The sequence below is a fragment of the Vicugna pacos genome, chromosome 6, assembly GCF_048564905.1.
Source record: "Vicugna pacos chromosome 6, VicPac4, whole genome shotgun sequence".
NCBI lineage: Eukaryota > Metazoa > Chordata > Mammalia > Artiodactyla > Camelidae > Vicugna > Vicugna pacos.
This window is the reverse complement of record NC_132992.1, coordinates 42,520,349-42,543,410: the sequence shown is the minus strand read 5'-3', so window position 1 is coordinate 42,543,410 and position 23,062 is coordinate 42,520,349. Positions and strand designations below refer to the sequence as shown.

At 34.0% G+C, this 23,062-nt stretch overlaps 1 protein-coding gene across 2 annotated transcripts in view; it reads right to left on the bottom strand.

Moving 5' to 3' along the window:
- The window catches only part of BRMS1L (BRMS1 like transcriptional repressor), a 29,980-nt gene that overhangs the window by 3,863 nt on the left and 3,055 nt on the right, over positions 1-23,062 (bottom strand). For both annotated transcript variants that reach the window (XM_072962942.1, XM_031678950.2), the window contains exons 2-8: positions 22,419-22,509; positions 18,497-18,624; positions 16,807-16,886; positions 3,883-3,979; positions 2,784-2,867; positions 1,929-1,993; positions 1,164-1,203 (exon numbers count right to left, since the gene is read on the bottom strand). In XM_072962942.1, the coding sequence (XP_072819043.1) occupies positions 1,164-1,203; positions 1,929-1,993; positions 2,784-2,867; positions 3,883-3,979; positions 16,807-16,886; positions 18,497-18,624; positions 22,419-22,509 (585 nt within the window). The remainder of the gene's footprint in view (positions 1-1,163; positions 1,204-1,928; positions 1,994-2,783; positions 2,868-3,882; positions 3,980-16,806; positions 16,887-18,496; positions 18,625-22,418; positions 22,510-23,062) is intronic.

The following is a 23,062-nucleotide window of genomic DNA, read 5'->3' as shown; positions in this document are numbered from 1 at the left end:
TCTGCCTCCCCCAGGGAAGTTCCAGGAGGTCCATCTCTTGCACCATTGTATCCCCAGAGCCTCAAAGAGTGCCTGGTATGTAGAAGGTTTTAATAATAAAAAGTATTAACTCATTCATTCATTCAACAAATATCTTCTGAGCACTGTGACCAAAAGAGAGATGTTTCTGACCTTTGTGGAGCTTACAGTTCTGTCAGGAGACAGATAAACATGTAAACAATCAATAAAATGACAGACTGCAGTAAGTGCCACAAAGAAAACAGGCAGGACACACACTAAAGATAACAGGGTGTGGGAGGAGACCCACTCAACAGTGTAGAGATGCTCTTAAAGGGCCCCATGACTCAAAAGCGTTCGGAATATACAGAAGTTAGGTTGTTACCCTTTCAGTTAATTCCGAAGGGAAGTAGTTTAGTACAATATTGCTAACTTCCTTACATCATTTAAAGTTTAGAAGAATCTTTGGGTTAAATATAAAATAGAAATCAATCTCTTTTAGAAAACAGATTTATCTGTTGGAGTGTGATTCCTTTTAGTATTTAAAACATGTTTTTTAAAAATTCTAGCTTCATTGTCTTTAGAAGGATTAGGAAATCTCATATATAGTGAAAGGAGGAAGAAATAGAGAAAGTTATCCTAGACAAGAATGCCCACGACTACTTTGGCAGTGATTTCAGACTTCCACAATTGCAAAGGTATCATTTGCTATGAATTTTACTAAGGCATATCAGAATGTGTAAATCTTTGAGGTGCCTAAATTTTCTTGGTGAACTCCACTGCCAGCACTCTGATCTCTCTCCTAGAAAACAGAGGCACAGAAGAAATGCTGCTCACAATTCTGGAGGATTCGTAGGCTTCCTGAAGGAAATCCATGGACTCTAAACACCTCCCCCATAGAATTGCTGAGCCCATAAAAAAATATTAAACACTTTTTAAATTACTGACATTATTAGCAATTGTAATGGAGCTGAAACACTGAAAGAAGAAATACCTCCCATTCAAAAATCTTGAAACTTTTACATGAGGCAAAGACCCCAAAAGAATTCCCTCTAATTCTAGGGTTCACTGATGAAGTGAAACCACTGATGGGGAGCTCTTTCGTATGCTGATGACCTAACAAGTCTCCATAGAGAAGATTTCTGAATTCAGACTAAATGACTTACGTTCTGTTTTCACCCTGTGCGGACCCAGGGTAGCCATCGCCTTAATAAAAAATTTAAAAAAAAAAGAAGAAGAAGAAAGATGTCTGAGTTCAAAGGCAAAGTATATTTTGGAAGACTATATATTCAACACTACTGATAAGCTTAATAATAAACACAGAGAAATACAATCTGCAGCTGCTTAAATAAATTGGTAATGTCTAAGACCACAGAGAATATATAAAAAGAATAACAATTTATCCTTAAGGTATTATCAATACCTGAAATAATCTCTAATTCTCAACTAAGAAGCTTCTGAAGATGGAAAAATTTAATAGGAAGACAAGTCTCCACTTTGAAACAAGCACACAAAATCCTTTAAGTCTTGAATGTTTAATAACAGAATGCAAGATATATAATAAAGGTTCAACTATTCACTTTCGTTCATTCACCATTTACTGAGTGCCTTCTGTGAGCCAGTACCAGGCTAAGAACTAAGCACCAAATGGAAATTTGTTATCATTTGGGGCAATCCAAATAATTTTCTGTACTTTTGCAGAAATTATTAATTACACTATCGCAGGAAAAAATAGTCAAACACCTAACATGTCTCTCTTAAAATTCTCTCACAATCCATTGTTATCTGTATTTGTATTAACTGCCTTAAGAGAGACTGTGCAAAGTAAGCATATTTACAATAACCATACTTTGATGTATTAGTGAAGCATTATAGAATCTTAAAAAGGAGACTATGAAAAATACTTGTATTCCATTGCTCTTTAATCGTACCTTCCTGATTGTTGTCCAGTCTTCAAGAATATCAAGATCTTGCAGCATATAAACTATATATGGACGTTGAAAAGTCAAGGCCAATTTAGTTGTAGGAATTTCACATTTAGAATTATATTTCCAAACTTCTGATTTTCAGAGAATGGAACAATGACTTCTGAACATAACCCTGCAGCATGCTGAATTCTGATTTCAAATTTTTCTTCAGAAACCTTAGTACCAGGATAAATACATTTGAGAATTCAGATGCTATAACCGTTTTCTCTTAATCCTGTGATGACATTAATAGTAAGATCAACCACCAACCTAATCATTATTTTGAGGATGAGGGGAAAGGTAGGGGCCCAGGGAGGGTATCATAGGGAATGCCAAGATTGAATGCACATATTAATTTAATATAAAGACACTCCAATTTGAGAAACAGTAAAAACGTTAAAAATATATATGTGAGGGTGGGGAGGGCTATGTGCGAACTCTATTTTCTGCTCAATTCTGCTGTGAACCTGAAACTGCTCTAAAAGAAAAAAGTCTATTAAAAAAAAAGTACATATGACAATTTAGCAATCACACTATACAATAAACAGCTATTTCATATCGAAGCCCTCATGAACTATAAAGCCATATTAATCTTCAAAACTTAGATTGTGACTAAATTTCTACTCCTCCCCTATCCCTCTTAATCTAAACTATATTCTTCTGCCTTCAATCAGTTTCATAAATCATCTTTTGCTTATTACAGGATCATGCAAATAAAGACAATGTATACTAATAAAAGTTACAAAGATATGCACAATGCAAAAATGTACATTAAAACAAAACAACCCAAAAAACCCCAGAAAATTTGGGAAAGGATATCTGAAACAACAACCGGCTTCTTTTTGTCAGGACTGAAAGGATCCTTCCTCTTTTTTCTTGACTGAAGCTCATCATTCCACAGCTCTGGCAAGGAAATAAAAATTAAGTATTACAGATTTCTAGATATTAAAGGAGGGTAAAAAGACTATATAATTCCACGGTAGCAAAACTTCATTGGTGGCTATGTTTATATACTGTATATGCATGACTATATATATTTCATGAGCAGCTATATATTTATGAATTTTCCTCTGCCTTTATTAGAGTAAAAATCAACTTGGGACTTAATGACTAATAACTGATGAACATATGTCAGGTACATTATTAAATATACATCACATGAATTGTCTCAACTAACCCTTAAAGCTACCTCTATGTTCTCATTACTTCAATTATACAAGGAGACTGATTTAAGAAAAGCTGAAGTGACTGTCACCCGTGGTTACCTGACTAGTAAGTAATGGAGCAGTGGCATTAGAGCTCAGCTTGTCCACTCTGCCTACTCCATACTGGAGAAACAGAATTTATAACAAGGAAAATAATACATATGCAAGAACCACAGGATAACCCAGTAAATCTTCCATCCAATGTACAAAGCCTTTCCATGGTACCCCTGAAAAAGCCAATTTCACTTTGGACTGATCTAAGAATTAATCAGTATTTCCTTTTATTGAGACAAGAATCTTCCTCCCTGTAATGTCCATCCATTTGTCCTAGTCTGTGTGGTACCAAACAGAAAAGGTTTCAGTTCCTTCTTCCACATGGTAATCTTTCCAGACGTAGAGGAAAGAACATATACTATAGCTGTCTTCCAATTCTACTCTTATAACAATAGCTCATTATTCTTGTAGTTTCCTATTCTTCTGCCTATAGTTCCTGTCACACTTCTATTTTGTTCTTTTTCATTTCCTATGTCTTTCTGAAGTGTGAGTTCAAATCACAAAGCAACAATCACAATTAGAGCAAATTCTTCAGCAGTCCCCCCGCCCCCAATTAGGGCACTTCATTTACATAACACTTGTATAGGGGATGAGACATTACAAGACAGCAGTAAACTAAAGGCGAGGTGTCACAAACACCAGTCACAGCACCCCGTCACCTGAGGTAATGTCGATGCTGTGCCTGTCCTCTTCAAGCCTTCTGATCTTCTCCTCTAGTTCACTCTGGACTGTATCATATAACAAAAGCTTTTCACTCTGGAAAAAAACATAGATTATACATAAGTAGAAAGAAAAAATTGGTCTATGGTAACTAAGAGTACCAAATAACTCACTCTTTAAGTACTTTAACACATGGTGCTTTTGTTTAATTTCAACTTAAAAATTTTAAAGATAAAATATCAAATATATGAATGAACTAGAAATACAGAATCTAGATACAGACAGAACTACATACAATTAAATTGTTTTAAGAACATCTAAATTTATATGTACTAAAGAGATAAATATTTACTTTATTAAAAAAAAACTCACAGTAAGCTCCCATGGCTCCTTTTATTTATTTTTTTATAGCTTTATTTTTTTTCCTTCTGCTGGAGGTACTGGGAATCAAACACAAGACCTCATGCATACTAAGCATGCCCTCCACCACTGAGCTATAGCTCCCCTCCACCCCTGAGGCCCCTTTTAAATAAAAGCAGGTCCCACCTGTCACCATAAATGCAGGGATTGTCCTATAAAGTATATCATAATAAAATGGATCATTTTTTCTCATCAGAACAATAATCAGGACTTTATTCCTCATTAATATCTCAGAATCATTAGAACAGACTAATATATCATCAAAAGAAAAATTCAGGTATAACTTTTATAATCATAATTCAATTATAGCCAAAAATCATAATATTACAGACTAATTATATTCAACTCTTTCAACAAAACTATAGAAAGATTGAGTGACTTGCTGAAAAAATGACTGTTTATTAGCAAATCAGAAAAGAACCCAGGTCTAGTGGTTCTATCCCACTGTTTTTTAAATTATAAAACACTGTATCCCTTATTTTAAAAGCCATAAAATTACACAGCAGTATAATTATAGATTTATTTTATAAAAATCTATGACAGAGTCCCATTCACCCACCACATGCTTATTTCTGGTCAGAATATTAGCCTATTGGGATAAAGCTAGATATGACTATCTCAGGGAGGCTATTAGAATACAGTTAGGTATGATTTTTTGTGGAAGGTACAAGCCATGCCCATTTTCAGCATTCCCAGCATCAATCATGAAGTCCTCTCTTTTGGGTTTGACTTCGAGTCTACACATGCTTGAAGGATCTCCTGAGTTGCAGAGAAAAGATGGCTTTTGTTAATTTGAGGCAATCCAGAAGCCAGAGAGAAAGCAAAGCTAAAGACGACTAAAACCAGGTCTCATGTGAAAAATTACACCATTGCACGCTACTCTTTATGCTAACTTCCTTTTACTTATTCCCCTGCCCTTGGTAAAGTCTTACAGAATATTGTAGCCTTATCCACACTGTACACAAGAACTGGGAAATGTTACACAGCAGAGAAAACGGGAGAGCAGGCTGCAGCCACGGTCAAGATCGTGTGACAGCTATGAACACAGCCACAGTCTCCAACCAAAGATGACTCTGGATGCAGAGCAGGAATGAGAGATAAAGCTTTGCTTTTAAGAATGTAAAAATGTAACAGGTGCCTTCTCTTTCTATTGATAAATTTGCCCTAAGCCAAGCAGAAATTCTAAAATAGATCTACCATTCTTGATAATTAAAAAAAAGAAAGAAAGATCACCACAATGAAATGTGGACTGAAATGTCTGAAGCTTCGAAGGTGTCTCTAAAGATATTATAGGTGTGCTTTAAAGTAGAGAAATGGAAGTGCCTTCAGTCTACTCTCATTCTTACTTCATTGTTCTCTTCTCCCTTATCCGCAATCCCTAACAGTCTTCCCCGAGAAGGAAAGAAAGTCATAATGAAGCAGCTAGAAGATACATGGAAAAGAAAGAGGCCTGCAAGCTCCCTTGCTGTGGTGCCTGAAGAGGTTTCTATAGTCAATTGGTAATTTAGATTTGTTAAAGTCCTACTAGTTACACTTTATCCCACGCCCCTCCAATCACCCCACCTATACTTAGTGAACCTGCTCACTGAGCCCTCTCCCAGGCTGACATCTATGCTGGTTCTCCTCAGGGCAACTTCAAGGAGCTCCAGGAAAGCGGCTCCAAGGTTCCACGTTTGTCCTGGTCTCCCTCTGGCCTGTGTTCAAAACCAACACCCCTTTGGCATTTCCCTGACTTAGGCACTGTCAGGACTGGAGTCCTGGGAGATTTTAAAGGACTAGCATCACCAGAGAGTAAAACATATTAAAAAGCTAAAATCATTGTTTTTTTTTTAAGTGTGCTGCACTGGATTAAAAAGATAAGCAGAATAAAATTTAAAAGCCAAGAAATAGATCCTGGTTATTGAAACTTTTATGTAAAAGGTGACTTTTCAAATCATTTGGAAATCTGATGACAATAATAACAACAGAAAAATGAGTTTAACTATATAGAGAAAAAACTCATGTTCTTTACCTCATGCTATACAAAAACATTAATGGGCTAAAGAGTTAACCTCATAAAAGGAAATCTAAAAGAGCTAAAGGAAGGATGGTGACTCTTTGATGCTGGGATGAAGGAAGCCTTTCAAAGCACAAAAATTAGAAGGGTTTAATCCATTTTAAAAGATTAGTTATGCATATAAAAATTAAAAACACATTAAAAAGCAATCAAAAGTAAAAGAAAGGCAATAAAAATATTTGCAACATGATAAAGGCTTAGTAATCATTAGATGTCATTAAACAAGCATGGATAAATCAGTAAGAAAAATCTAAATACTGTCCATACTCACTGCCAAAAATAGGCCAAAAAGAGAGACAGAGAGAAAAAGAAAACACAAATGCAAATTAAAATGTGCATTATGTGATACTACTTTTCACCTGCAAAGTTATTCTATTTTTTTTCAACTGTAATAAAAAATGTCTACTGATGCTGAGAATATAAACCAACAGCATTTTAGAAAGTAATTTAGAAACAAGTATTAAGGACCTTAATGACTGTATCCTTTGATCCAGTAATTACACTAAGGATTCTATCCTAAGGAAATAACAACCTCAGCTAAAATTGTATGTAAAAGGATGCTCACAATAGCCATATGTGCAATGCATAAAATGAGGAACAAAGTAAAATCCAAAAATAGAGTATTGCCTACATAAATTATTGTACATCCATACACTAACAATTCAGAATTCACAAAGTAGGGAAAAACTTCTAGGATAAGATTTCAAATTAACCCAGATCATAAACTCTTCCTTCCCCTAAAACATAATGAAATACACACAAAAAAATGTGCAAAATAAATCAACAAACCACACTTGCAGTTATTAAACAAAGGAAGGGGCACCATTGTCATGCCATAATATCTGAACACATTAACTAAACTGAGAGAACCCCAAATCTGCACTATGTACATTACACACAAGTGTGTGCTTTTAAAGAAAGAATGTCGGGGAGGGGGGAGTATTCTGAAAAGTCATACTTCCAAATCTAGGAAGAAATGAAGGAGGGTCTGGATGCGCCGTCTAGGCAAAGTACATAGAAAGCCCTAGAGAGAGAAAGCCCTCCTTATCGTGCTAGGCTCGCCAGTGAGAAGAAAACTTCCAGAGGTCAGCAGCTGACAAGCTCTGCCACAGGCAGATTTTACTGACTCACTCTGAAATAGGAATGATGGCCAAAGGTTCCTAGTTATTTGCAAAAAGCATCAAAACAAAAGGCATAGAGAAAAACAAATAAAAATAAGTATAAGGAAACAGAGACAAGCGAAGACACAGAAAAAAATTTCATAGCAACTACTGTATTTAATACCCACAGAGGCAAGAGATTATATCATGAGAAAAGAACAGGAGTTATAAAAAAAACATAAAAAATGAGCAATCAGAGGACATTAGAGCTCTTGGAAATTAAATGTAAAATTAAAATAAAATATTCAGTAAAAGGATTAAAGAGAAATTTGAATATGCTCTTAAAAAGAGCAAAATAAGAATGAAAGGAGGGAGGGACGGAGGGAGGGAAGAATATTTAGGGAGGGGAACCTCGATGAAAGCATTCAAAAGGTACAAACTTCCAGTTGTAAGATAAGGAAGTACTGAGGATGTAACGCAATGTACAACATTATTAATATAATTAACACTCTTGTATGTTATATATGAAAGTTGTTAAAGAGAGTAAACCCTAACAGTTATCATCACAAGGAAAAAAATTTTTTGCTGTTTCTTTAATTTTGTATCTATATGAGATGATGGCTATGTATTAAACTTAATGATTATGACATGATGCACATAAATCATTATGTTGTACACCTTAAACTTACATAGTGCTATATGTCAATTATACCTCAATAAAATTGAAAGAAAAAATGTTTTAAATTTTAAAAGAACACAAAATGATCCTAAAAAAAAGATTAAGAACATAAGGGAATGCCCATGAAATGCTGCTTGTAAAGAAGTTAGGATACAAAATACTATATACAGAGTCATACCAAGTATCTGAAAAACAGTTCTACAAACCTCTGCACACTTATTAACAGTGATTACCTCTGCTTGGTAGATCATGGTTGCTTTTATTTCCTTCTTTAGACTTATTTCTCAAGTTTTCTCAATTGATACTTTTTAATGTTATAATCAGGAAAAAAAATTAAATGACTAGACAACCAAAAGGTCAGAGCTGTGAAGCTCTCTCACCAGTCTTCTCAAGAACTGGAATCTGAACCCCAGGGGCCTGACTGAGGCCTCGCTACTGCCTGCTGTCACATCTTAATACTCATTTCCAGCTCTGTGGGAAGGCTTAGCTGAGATAACCTAAATAAAGCATCTCCACCCATCTCAGTGTCTGGCACACTGTTGTATTCTATAAAATTGATTTCCTTCCTTAATTTGATACAAACTATCTGCTGCCTTGATTGTCTCTGTGGTTTCTGGCACCCTCTGTGTGCACACCTGTGTGAACCTGTCTAGTGTCTGGTCGTGGCCCCTCCTTTCTATCTGCCACTAGTCAAACCTTTACTCTGACAACTGGCAGTGTGTTTTCCTTCTTCCCACTTCCCTGGCTTCTCAGGTTATTTCTATATGAGTCAAATGTAGATCTAAGGAATAAGCAGATACAAAGCCCAGAATAACAAAGTTCAGACTGAATGGTAAACCACATGAATAACTAGAAAGATCAAAGGATTTCAGTCCTGATTCTGTTTAATTATGTGACCACCCCCAAGCCCCAAGCAAATTACTTAACCTCTCTGAGCCTCAGTTAACTCATTCATAAAATCAAGATAATTCCTATTCTATAAAATTGTCGTAAGGATTAAAACGAGAGCGTGAATATAAAACATATAACACTCTAAATATAAGTTCCCTTTCACCGTTTATTTCCTATCTAAAATGCCCTTGAACGGGTGAAGTATCTTCAGATTAATTATATAATTAAACAGATTATTTATAACATTAATTATATATAAAACATACAACACATCAAGCCATTTAACTCGACCAGAAGAAATTTAGGTAAATATTTAGCATCTCTATGGAGGAAGGAGAACTTTCAAAGTTGAAAACTTTTGGACTAGAAAGAATATCCATATAATTGTCTATGTAAAAACATTACTTGAAGATATCTTGTTGACTTTTATTTATGGCAATATAGTGGAGTACTTATCCACAAAACAAAACAAAACAAAATAAAACTCCCAACACACTTAGACAGATATTCTAGATAAAATACCAAACATCTTTGTATTGAGATCATCTCTTGAGAAAATAAGAGATATACCTAAGGACCAAAAATAAAGAAGGAGCTAGAAACCAGCATGCTAACCTGATGTTGAAGCTGTGGTTTTCTTGAGGGTATTTGCTGGTTACTGAATGGAGAGGCACAGATTTTAGTGGCAATGTGGTTAAAAGAGAAGGTTCGTGGGGAGAACTGGGATCCTTGCACAACCCCGGAGGGTTACCACCTTCAGTGAAAAGGCAGACCAGAAACGATCCACCCGAGGGAAAGCTATCTGTCTCAGCCTAGGCAATAGGTGAGAAAAAGTTTCCCCTGAAAACATGTCATCTCAGGCCTCATCTCTACATATCTGAGATTCAAATACAGACCCTGCATCTTTCAGAAAATCCCAAGCCAAAAGCGAAAGCAGTCATGTGCTGGTGGCACACCAGGATGCCTGGTTGAAACAACTCAGCCGAAATAAAAGCAGATACTATCTGAAGAGCTACATCCTCTGTCCAAGGCTCACAGAATTCCTACCAAGAAAGCCTCCAGAATCATGAAATAGGGAAATAAGCTGTGAGGTTTGGCAGAAATAAAAAAAAGCAGAATTAGGCTCTGAAGAACATCGGACACTAATTAATTGAATAAAAAATATGAATTAATTATTAAGTGATATGAAAGACAGAATGAGGACTTACATTTGACTAATTAGAGTTCCAGAAGACAGAAGTAGAGAAAATAGAAGAGGCGATACCAGAAAAGATAACAGCTGAGAAATTTCCAGAATTAATGGAAAACATATTCTGAGATTCAGAAAGCACAACAAATCCAAATCAGGAGAGAAAAATAATCTCTGTGGAGACACAAAGTAGAAAAACTGAAGACCAATAAGGAAAAGAGCTTACAATAGCCAGTGAGAAGAAAAAGTTATCTACAAATGACTGTAGACTTCTAGCACAGACTGAGGAAAGTTAGATCCTAAAAACATTAAGAGGAAATACTTGTTATGTTACAATGTTATATCCCCCTAAACCAGATATTCAGTTCCAGAATTTTTACAAATAGAACTATTTGTAAAATGAACAAATAAAAGCTGAGCTTTCCACTAAGAGACTCTCAGTGAAGAAATGCCTAGGATGTTCTTCAAGAAGCGAAAAATACACCTGCAAGGGAGGGCTGCAACTCAAAGCCAGTGAACAAGAAACTAGTAAAAGTGGATTAACCTAAAAAGAACCAAATCTACAAGATCAAAATAATGTCTCATCTGAAGTATAAAAAACAACATGGAACTAAAATAGTTAACAACTCTAACTTGTAATTTGGGAGGGAGTAACTGGAGTTAGAGTTCTAAGGTCCTTCATAGGAGTTCCAAGGATGAAGACAGAGTTATTAATATTTAGATTCTACTAATGTAGGCATGCATGCTGAAAATTTAAGGTAATCATTAAAATACAGAAATGTAAGATATAGGGGTAATCAATAACATAAAAATTAATATGATGTAATTGCAAAACCCAGTAAATCCCACATACCTCCCAAAAAGGTCAGGAATGAATAAAGAGGGATTAAGCAAAACACTGAAAACACAAAATAGGTTGGAATTAAATATCAAAATAATCACCATCAATATAATTGTACTAAATTTACCAGTTAAAACACAGCGATTGTTAAAATAGATTTTATTTTAAATCAAGGCATATGCTATTTACAAGTAATACACCTAAAATATGAGGCCAGAAAAAGAGTTGGGAGGGAAAAAAGGATGAAAAAAACCTTTTATCAGGCAAACACCAGGCCAAATAAAACTAGGGTAGCTGTTTCAATTATCAGACGAAATAGATTTTAAGGCAAAAAATCACTGTTACAGAAATAGAAGCATATAAAAAAGGAAAAATACTACATTTACTAAAAATATAAAAATTCTAAAATGTGTGAGTCTGATATTATAGCCTCAATATAAAGCAAAAACTGATAGAAATGCAAAGAGACCTGGTAAACTAAAAATCCCATTTACAAAAGCATCAAAAATAATAGAATACTTAGGAACAAACTAAAGTGGAAGACTTACATACTGACAACTATAAAATGTTGGTGAAAGAAATTAAGGAAAACACAAATGGAAAAAGAGCCCATGTTCATGAACCGGAAGACTTAATATTGTTAAAATGTCCATACAAAGCAATCCACAAATTCAATGTAATTTCCAACAGAACTCCAGTGACTTTTTTTTTTACAGAAATTTTTAAAAACCCTAAAATTCATATGGAAACACAAAGGACCCCAAAGAGCCAAAACAATCTAGAGAAAGAAGAACAAAGCTAGAGGCCTCACATTTCCTAATTTTAAAACATATTATAAAGCTACAGTAATTACAACAATATGGTATGAGCATAAACATTTAGACCAATGGAACAGAATACACAGACCTGAAATAAACCCATGCATATGTGGTCAGCTGATCATCAACAAAGGTGCCAAGAATACGTAATAGGGAAAGAATAGATCTTCAACAAACGGCTTTGGGAGAACTGGAAAGCCACATGCAAAAGACTAAAATTTGACCCTTACCTTACACCATACACAAAAATCAACGCAAAATTGGTTAAGCATTTAAATGCAAGACCTGAAACTGTAAAATTACTAGAAGAAAATACAGAAGATAAGTTTTGTCACATCAGTCTTGGGAATGATTTCCTGGATATGACACCAAAAGCACAGACAGAAAAACCCAAAAAGAGGGGAGGGGATAGCTCAGTGGTAGAGTGCATGCCTAGCATGCACGAGATCCGAGGTTCAATCCCCAGTCCCTCCACTAATAGTAATAAATAAATAGATGAACCTAATTACCTCCCCGCTCCAAAAAAAACCCAAAAAGGTAAGTGGCATTATATCAAAATAAAAGGTTTCTGCATATCAAAGGAACAACTAGAGTAAAAAGGCACACTACCAGAATGGGAGAAAATACTTACAAACCATATATGTGATAAGGGGTTAATATCCTCCTGATAAGGAGTTATATAAAATATATAAGGAACTCAATTAAAAAATGGACAGAAGACTTGAATAGACATTTCTCCAAAAAAGACATACAGATGGCTGACAGGTACATGGAAAGATGCTCACCATCACTAATCATAAGAAAAATGCAAATTAAAATTACCATGAGATATCACTTAACACCTGTTAGGATGGCTATTATCAAAAAACAAAAAATAGTAAGTGTTGGTGAGGATATGGAGAAATTGGAACCCTTGTGCACAGTTGGTGGGAATGTAAAATGGTGTCGTTACTGTGAAAAACAGAATGGAGGTAATGGATGTTCCTCAAAAACATTTATAATAGAATTATCATATGATCCAGCAATCCTACTTCTGAGTAAATACCCAAAAGAACTGAGATCAGGATCTCAAAAAGATATCTGCACTCCTTTGTTCACTGCAGAATTATTCACAATAGGCAACAAGTGCAACAACAACCTAAATATACACTGAAGGATGGATGGACAAGGAAATATGATATATACACACAATTTTAAAAAAAGAAGGAAATCCTGCCGTATCACAGCATGGATATACCTTGAGAATATTATGCCAAGTGAAATAAGCCAGTCACGTAAGGATAAATATTGCATACCAAATTGATAAGGTATATAAACTAGTCAAACACATAGAAGCAGAGAGCAGAACAGTGGTTGCCAGGAGCTACAGGGAAGGGAAAATAGGGACTTGCTATTTAATGGGTATAAAGTTTCAGTTACACATGACAGTTAAGTTCTAGAGATCTATTGTACAACAGTATGCCTATAGTTAACAATAATGTATTACATACTTGAAATTTGTTAAGAGGGTAGATCTGATGTTAAGTATCCTTATCTCAATTTAAAAAAGACAAAGAAATAGGGTGTGGGTAGGAGGGAGGGAGGGAGGGAGGAAGGGAAGAAGGGAGAAGGGAGGAAGGAATGGAGAGAGAGAAAAAAGAAAAAAAAGGGAAAAAGATAAAAGAAATTCCATGAGAGATAAGCTGCAACAGGGTGCTCTGGAATCATAAGCATTCAGTGTCTTTGGGACAGTACCAACCTTTTTGATCAAAGAAACCTGTGACAGTGGATATACATTGTGGGGCATATCATCATTAGCACTTTTGGCCCCTAGATCTCAAATGGTTAATGATTTAACTATTTTGAAAGGAATAGTATATGGGTTTTCTTAGGTACTAAAAAAGAAAACTAGTAACTATAATAAAATAAATAAACAAAAGGAGGTTATTAATAAATCCATCATCACAGAGAGAAATTCTGACTCATCTCGTTTAGTAATTGAAAGATGAAGCCGACCAAAAATAAAAAAAAGAGGAAACAATGTATATACTTACATATATATATATACAAATAAATAAATAGACAGACAGATAGATAGTGTTATGAGGAATGAGATATTTGCAGTTTCAAAGTACTTCTCCTCTAAATACTTATTTATCAAAATGACAAAAAGTAAGTTTACTTAGAGAAATCTTGAAGACAACACTTAAATTGAGTGATCAGTGTATATCACCAACAGTGGTGCATACCAAAATTGGGCACTGCCTGTTAGAATTCAATAAGAACATAGCATCACTGCTGTGGCACGCCTATCAAAGAAGCAAAACTTAACCCCAATCATGAAGAAACAGCAGACCAATTCAAAATTGAGGAACATTCTAAAACATAACTGGCCTGAAATTTTCAAAAATGCAAAGATCATCAAAGTCAAGGGAAGACTGAGGTATTGTTTCATATTGAAGGAGACTAAAAAGACATGAGAACTAGATGCAATGACAAAGACAACATGTGATTCTGAGCTGGATCTCTTTGCTTTAAAGAGTGCTATTGCGACTACTGCTGAAACTTAAATGGGCTCTGAGGATTAGATGGTAGTAACATCAATGTACATTTCCTGATTTTGATGACTTGATGGGAGTGTGGTTATGTAAGAGAACAGTCCCTCATTTGTTTGAAATATTCATTACAGTATTCAAGGGTTATGGGGCATCATGTTGCCAACTGATTCTCATGTTCACCAAAAAAGTTATTTTGTACTTTCTCTCAGCTTTACTCTGAGATTGTTTTTAAAAATGTAGCATACAGGCAATACGTACTAAGCATTCATGACCTGATGATTGCAATCTTAAATATATACTTTTATGGAAAAGAAAAAAATGAATATTCCTAACTTATTTTATGAATCCTGAAATCAAAGACAGTATAAGAATTAAAAATTAAATCTCACTTATTAACATAGAAATAAAGCTTCTAAACAAATATTAGCAAATTGAATCTGGTATGCACAAGAAAAATCATTCCAGGAATCCAACGATAGTTTAACATTAGAAAATACATTACTAATCTAAGTCACTACATTCATGTTAAGTGCAAAAAAATGACTAATGCAATAGATGCAGGCAAAGTGTTTAATAAAGTCAATATTTATGGAAAAATTCTCAGAAAATAAGAAATAAATTTTCTTAACTTGATAAAAACAATGCTTATCAGAACCAAACAGTGAATACCACATTTATTAGAAAACTTAGAAGCATTCCCTTAAAATCAAGAACACAGTAATGACCTGCTTTCACTGCTACTATTCCAAGAAGTACTAGAGGTTCTATCAGTGCCATTAAGACAAGTAAAATAAATCAGAGGAAATGAGAAAGGAAGAAATACGTTGCCATTATTTACAAGGGACACTACTATCCACATGGACAATCTAAGAATCTGTAATTATTAGAATTAAGAGAGGTAGATAAGGTTGGATATATCAATGTACAAAATTATTTTTCTGTGTGGCAGCAGAAAATAAAAAGAAATTTTTTTGAAGTTGTTACTAAACAAAAAATTTTTTAACAATAACAACTGTAAGAAGAAAAAGAATAAGGCAAAATTATTAGGCTTTTGAGTTAATAAGACTTACTAGATGGAAAGCTGTAAAAAAAAAACATATGACACTTGTGCAGAAAGAGCCAAACAGACCAACAAAACAAATGAGAAAAGCTAGAAGCAAGCCAGCACATATGCGGATATTTGATATAAAAAGAGATGGAATTGCTGATTAGTGGAAAACAATGACGTGTGTAATAAGTAGTGTTGAGATTATCTATCCATATGCAAAAAAGTAAAATTAGACCCATCCTTTAACCACACATAAAAATTAACTGGTAGTTTGGCAACTAAAAATTAAAAGTAGTTTAATCAAAGGTAGTTACAAGTAAAAGTGGTTTACCAATCTAAATGTTTAAAAGCAAACTTTCAACTTTTAAATAAAGTACATTGTTCTTCCTCAAAGCGGGGAACACACAAAAAGCATATGTCATAAAGGAAAGATGATAAATTTAACTACATTAAAATGTAAAATTTTGTTCATAAAGTCATCAAAAAGAGTGAAAAGATACCACATTGCCTGGATAAAAATATGTGCAAAGCATATAACCAGCAATGCATTTTAATCCAGAACATAAAAAGAACCTCTACAGTCAATGAGGAAAAGACTTAAAGCTCAACATAAAGGCAAAAGATACGAACAGGCACTTCTTAGGAAAGAAATTCCAAGCAGCCAATAACCACCAGACGATGTTTCATCTCAGTTACAATCAAGACAATGAAATAACAAGCTCCACCATTTTTATACCTATCTACTTTCAGTATTTTAATGATTTATAAAGATATATTAAAGTAAGATAAGAATCATCATAGAACTTGTCCTCTTATTTCTCACTAGTACATTTATAATCTTGTCTAAGTTTCATGAAAAGTTATCTACAAAATCAGCACTATGTTTTTTAAATACTATTCAAAACAGAATATACAGAATCTGTTTTTATCCTGCAGAGATTTTCATCCTAGGATGTGGAAACAGATCCAGAAATCAAGAAATTAATATGGCCCAACATTCTAATTGTACTACCAGATATACATTTTTTGAGCCTTGAATATCATATCAATTACACTATTTTCAGTGATGCCAGATGACATAATCATTACAAAGTCTTTTTAAGGTAATAGTTGCAAAACTTATAAAATTATATCACTTATTTCTTTTCTATGGTCCCTTCTTTGTGTCCTATTTCCAATACAGCTTCCAGTGCAACTGTATAAAATAAAAAAAAAAATCACACAAGTGCTGAGCTAAAGTACTATTTAATTTTGTTTCACTTATTTTATTTACTTTTTTAACTGCTGCACTCAGAAGACTTGAAGAGTTGAAATCAGCTTAAAAGTTAAGCAAAATAACAGTACCTCACAATGCTGGCGAGAAGCTTGAATTTCACATTCATATTTGTTCTTTACAGATTCTAAGCAGAGCTCTCTATAGATTCCTGCAACCAAACACAATTACTCTGATTATATCAGCAATAAGGAGTTTCATTATCACTTCCCTACAGGAATTCTGTCCTATTTTATAAGATGAACCAAGAAGAAATTGGCAAGTGAGTCTAACTTAACCTTTAAAAACTAAAAATAAAAAGGCTCAGTTAAAATACATATCAGAGAAGACTAGAAAACTAAGAGTTTAAGAGCCAGACAGAAGCTACACTGCAACTTTTAGTTCTTACCCTATTTTTCTGAAGAATACTCCTAAATGTTTGATAGAGAATGATTAAAATGAAAGTAAAACTCTACCTATGAAAAACAATCTCTCAGGACTCATAATGGAAACAGAGTCAATAAACCCCAGTGTCATTAATCATATAAACTCAAAGTAACACCTGGATACTATAATCAGCAAAACTACTGTTTTCCAACTACTACTTATTTTCAGAGTCCAAAGCTTCCAAGAGGATTAAATATATAAACTAATTTAACAAAATGTATAAACTGATATGATGTTTGAGCGCTCCCGACAGGGCTTTACCTAGGGGATGGACACTCAAGAGAGTTTAACCTAGAGGTATGAGGACAACAGCATAAAATAGGCAACGTGACCATTCAAATATGCCATCACAAAAACGGCAAAGAAAGAGGTCCAGAAGTATATACTTAACTCTATGCCAAAACTGCCCCTAGAAATACAATTCTGTCTTGTATAGAAAAGGCAAGGGACAGATATCTGGAACTATGCTATTAGCAACACATTCATACCCACTACTCTCATACAGTCAAAAAGTAAAGGAGGCCACCAAGTAGAAATCTGAATAATTGACTCAAGTAATAAAGTAATATTTCCTAAACAGCCAGTAAGTCTCACTCAGGTCTTTTAGAATGCCAAGGAAAATTAAGGATATGTCTACTTTTAAAAGGATGTGCTAAGCCAAGATGCAAAGATAGCAGATTAAGTATCACATCATCTATATACTTAATATTAAGCACTCAAGAATAAAATTTGAATCTAGTACAAAAAGAACCTATTATCAATAATGCCCTAGGTATTACATAACAGACTGAAATTTAACTATACACATGTAGTACATCTTCATTTATTCAGAGCCACAAATGAGTCATCAAATTTACCAAAATTAACTTATCACTAAGTTGTAAGTTTGAAGACTAATTCCCTGTTCTATAATATCCTGATAAAACATTCAAAAAATAGTTTTACAAATGAAAAATACTTATCACTGTTATAGCTGAAAAATGCTAAGAGGACTTAATTTGAACCTTAATATATTTAACAGGAAATTAAACTGTGATAGAAACAGTATCCCTTAATGAAAATATCATGGGTTCTAATTGTTTCGCACATGGAGGTATCTTCTCAAAAACACTGTGAGCAATTTTGAGGGCCTTTTTTTTTTTAAACCCCCACAGCAACAGATAAAAGCACTGAGGCATTTAATAAATAATGTGGGCTGACTGATAATGAAAAGCTCTGGTCAATGTAAATATATTCGTACTTCCATTAACAACAACCACTCACTTGAAAAACACCTTTTAAGTCTAGTGAAGAGTTCATATACTACTATATGGAAAAGATGTTTCACTTTCCTACCTGCTACCTTTGTACGAATTTGCATATTTTCTTGTAAAGTTGCCAGTGGTTCCAAATATTCTGGTGCTTTTCCAGCTATGACTTCTTGTAGTTTTGCATCCACCTGACTTAATCGTTCTTTATAAAGTCTTAACAAAGCAAAAATTAAGATATTAATTTTAAAAGCCCAACAAAGGCTAACAATTTACCACTTCTATACATTATCTCTTCTTAGCATTGTTCATATTCTAATAACCTACCAAATGTATTTTTGCCTTGAATTCAAGTGAAGAACTCAGTTACATTATTCGACTTCATGCATATAATCACAAACTGTTTTTCTATTTTTTTTAGCTATATTACTCTTTAATGGTTAATTTACAATACAAAAAATACAACTGAAATGACAACTTTGGGGCATTCCACATGTGTTTTTGTTTTAACTACAGAACAATAAATCAATTCCAAAAGAAAAGACCAAATAAACACTGAATTTAAAAGAAACAAAGAGATCATTTTGGATGATTTAGATATAGGCATTACTAGTCGTCAGAAATAAATAATTCCCTGTCTCCTCTCCAAGCTTCCTGAAAAGGAGTCAGTATTGCAATATTCAGCCTACTTGATTTTTTAAAAGAACAAAGAAGAAGTAGAGTGATGAAGGTAAAACTAATGACTCCAGAATTTGTGTTCTGGCATACACAGTTCACCTGGACTGCAAATGAACAGGCTATAACAATATGAGTTGCTCAATGGATGGGGAAATGAAAAGTGGGCAGGGATTCCCTGTTCCTGTATTTATGAGCCCACATATAAATACTTCTGATTTACCAGCTGTCACATCTTTAGCTTAATTATCAAAGACAGAATATGTGAGACAACTCAATGTTTATTTTTAGCAATAATCCTGCAGGACGGAACTAACTTTTTAACAGGAAAATGTTTAAATTATCATTTTTTATGAAAGACACTTCTAATCCTGGTTTTCTGGCATTCCATGGATAGGCCAAAATTTCAAAGCAGATTAACAAATTAAGATCACTTTGTAAATTTTTTTTGCCATTTATTATTTTATTATAGGTGGAGAAATGTCATAAAATGTCCAAGGATGGCATATAGTAACTTCCAAAAGAAACCACAGTTTATGCTTGCAGGTTTCAGTATAACTAGCTTTTGAAAACATTATATCTGTCTTTCATATAAAATTCTGCTCTTTTCTCTTGAAAATATAAGCCAATACAATACAATTATGGCAATCAATATTAATTGTCTATTAATGGTCATTATAATTAGCGTAGAGATTTACATAATGACTCTAAAGGAATAAAGCAAGTTTGAATGTTAATGTAATAAATATTCTTTTTTTAAAAACAAAAAGAAAAATTATCTGTATTAATGACCAAAACAATATATTATCATGCCTGGGTTAAATTTTTCTAAAACTCAACATACAGTGATAAACGTGTAAAGTCAGAAAAGTACATGATACTTGTAGTTTCTGAAATTATAAATACAACTTTAGGCAAAATGCTAAAAATCTGATGCAAAAAATGACTGCAACTGAAAAACATCAAACAAAATATTGATAAGGTATCCTGAACAGGTGAAAAGTATCTTGAATGAAGAGGATATGTGAATTAACAATATTCAATTAACTAAGAGAATAAAAGTTCTAAAAGAATAGATTCCTCAAAATCAATACGATTTCTACAACCTTGCAATTCAAATGCAAACTCATCAAAGGCATGGATCACAAGTCCCTCAGCAGCAATCACAACACTATTCACAAAATAGAAGCTAAACTAATGTTTATTGGGTATTGAACACCGAAATGAATGGAAGCTTGGGTGGCACAAGTTCCTCTATCTTTTCAAGGAGGTGGAAGAACTCACCTTCCACCACTTTACAAACTGTAAACTGCAGATTTTCTGCCTTATGAAAGGAGTGCTACTGTGCCCTGCAGTGCTACAACAGGCAGAGCAGGATAATTTTATTATTGCTATTGTTGTTGATGTTGTTACTATTATTATTATTACATTTCCCACCTCTTCCAAAGAGGATTAGGGACAGCTTGTGGAGACACACAGTATGACAAGATAAAAACAACAAAGCAATTGGGGCAAGACAAAAAATAATTATAAACATGGTGTCAAGATTATTTTTTTCTAGGACATATTTCTGGATACCAATTCCTTGGGGAAAATTCCTATTAAGTAGTAGTAATGGGTCTATTTTTAATACTTTCAGAAATGAATGAAGCTGATAGGGGTAGGTAATTGGCTGTGGTCACAGTGAGCCTTGAGAAAGCAAAAATCACAGCAACTGCCGGCCCCAGCGTGAACAAGACTAGGCCAAATGGCCGACAAGACGCATAGCTCTCCTATGTGATACATTATACTAGAACTCTGCAGCAATTTTCATTTCTTGGACAACCATAAAATGCTCTTTAAGAAACTCAGTAGGTATATCTTAATTAACTGTGTAAGAATTATTCACTCATGAATTACTTGTGCTAAAATACAAAAATACAAATTTGCTTCTTCTTTTCCAGAATCATCCTGAATAAACTCTCCATGTTGCCCCAACAAAGGATTCTCAGGAGATCCAAACTAATTCTATTTTCAAGTTAACAATGTAAATCTTAAGGATAAGAAAATGATATCACATTTTTTAAAGTCAAAATTTTAAAGCCTGGATTATTTTGGATTGCTTATATTAATTTCCTGCACTACCATGGAACATACCTATACATTCATCTCTAATACCAATGAAAGTTAAGACCAGAAATGGTATAAAAGCAAGATTCATACGGTAAACAAATATGTCTTATTTTAGTCTGGCAATTCCAGACATTAAACAGGTTTTCATCTCTTCTTTGGGCCTCTCCAGGGAAGAAGTAGAAAAAAAGAATAAGCAGCAAAATCACGAAGAATTCATAAACTAAAGAACAAGCTTCTGAATAAATTAAGATGTCCATAGTCTCAAAATTTTCTCTCTTTCATTTACAGTCTAACATGTAGCATGCTCCATGACCTTGCCAGCAAGTTCCAAAGAGAAAGCTCACCTTTAAGATTTTTCTAATCTGCATTTGCATCTATTCTATGCTCTGAAATCACTGGGGCCCACTCCTGTGTTACCAACTTTACCTAAGAGTTCTGGCATCGTAAAGAGGGGAAAAAAAACAGTATCTAATAGACACGCACTACATGCCAGACAAAGGGTTGAGGATTTTACATACTGCTCATTCAATCTTTATAGCAGATAATAAAGGATCTATTACTATACCTTTATAATCTGTCAAGAAAGCCTGCATTTAGAGCCTATGCTCTTCCTATTCCACTACAATTCCTCCAAAGTAACGTGCCTTAATGGAAGGAACACCATAGCATAGGAGGCAGAAAGCCTGGCTTAATTTATCATTTTCTGATCAACTATGGACAAATCACTTAACCTCTCTGAACATCAATAATCTCACAGGTAAATTAGAAGTAAGACGACCTTCCAAACTTACAGAGTTGCTGCAAGAAGCAAACTAAGTAATGCACATGAAACATGTCATGTATGAAGTATCCAATGTTAAGATATAAACAAAATCACTATGCCATCTTCGGGAAAAATCTTATTCTCTATTTTTACAATGCTGTCTTTATCCAATTATTTAACACAGGAATGAATGAAGCAGATTTGAACCAAGGGTGTAACGACCTACGGAAACATCTTAATGATCAACACCTACATAAAAATCTTAAGATAGCCCCCCAAAAAACAGCCTCAAATTTAGTTAATGCGGTCTTCAGCAGGCCAACAATAACTAAAGCCTTTTTCAGATCACTCAGTCCCATAAAATACAAAAAGGAAAACAGTTTAGAGTGAATATAATTTCTCTCATGCTAGTGATGTGGTTGAGATTCAGTGACAATGACTTTCTGAAGTCACTACTTACTGATCCTTGAGATCGGTAAACTGTTTTTCAAGATTGGACATTTCATCTAAACATTCCATTCTTCTTCTTTCACAGTCTTCATCATCCATTTCTGTTAATAAGAAGGCAAATATCAAAGATAAAATTAACTTTAAGTTCCAAATACATCTGAATGTTAATTCAAATGGTAAAAAAGGAAAAAAGAAACGAACTATGAAGTTAGATACGCAAGGCCTATACTAAGCTTTAACACCGAATAAATATTTATCAAAAATAATTTCCATACAGATTTTAACCTAAAATATAGATGAGAGTTAAAACAATAGCAGTCTCTCTAGAACTTCTTATTTTTATTCATTTTTAAATCAGTTTAAAGGGCTGACATTTAAAGGGCTGACTATGATTAACCCACTTTTGGTTTGTTTTCCATCAACTCACCAGAACTTAAGCACCAAAATGATTATGTCCTTTAAAGGTTAATATTGCTCAAAAACACTTATGGAATTCTTCCTTTGGTACTGCTCTCATGGATGGTTTGCCAGTCACATAAAAAAAGAAAACGAATCTCATTATGTTTACCATAGGATATCTTGGTCTCCTACTTTTTTTTTTCTGCTCCCTTACTCTTATACTCCCACTGGTTCCCTCTCCCCAAATTACTGTCA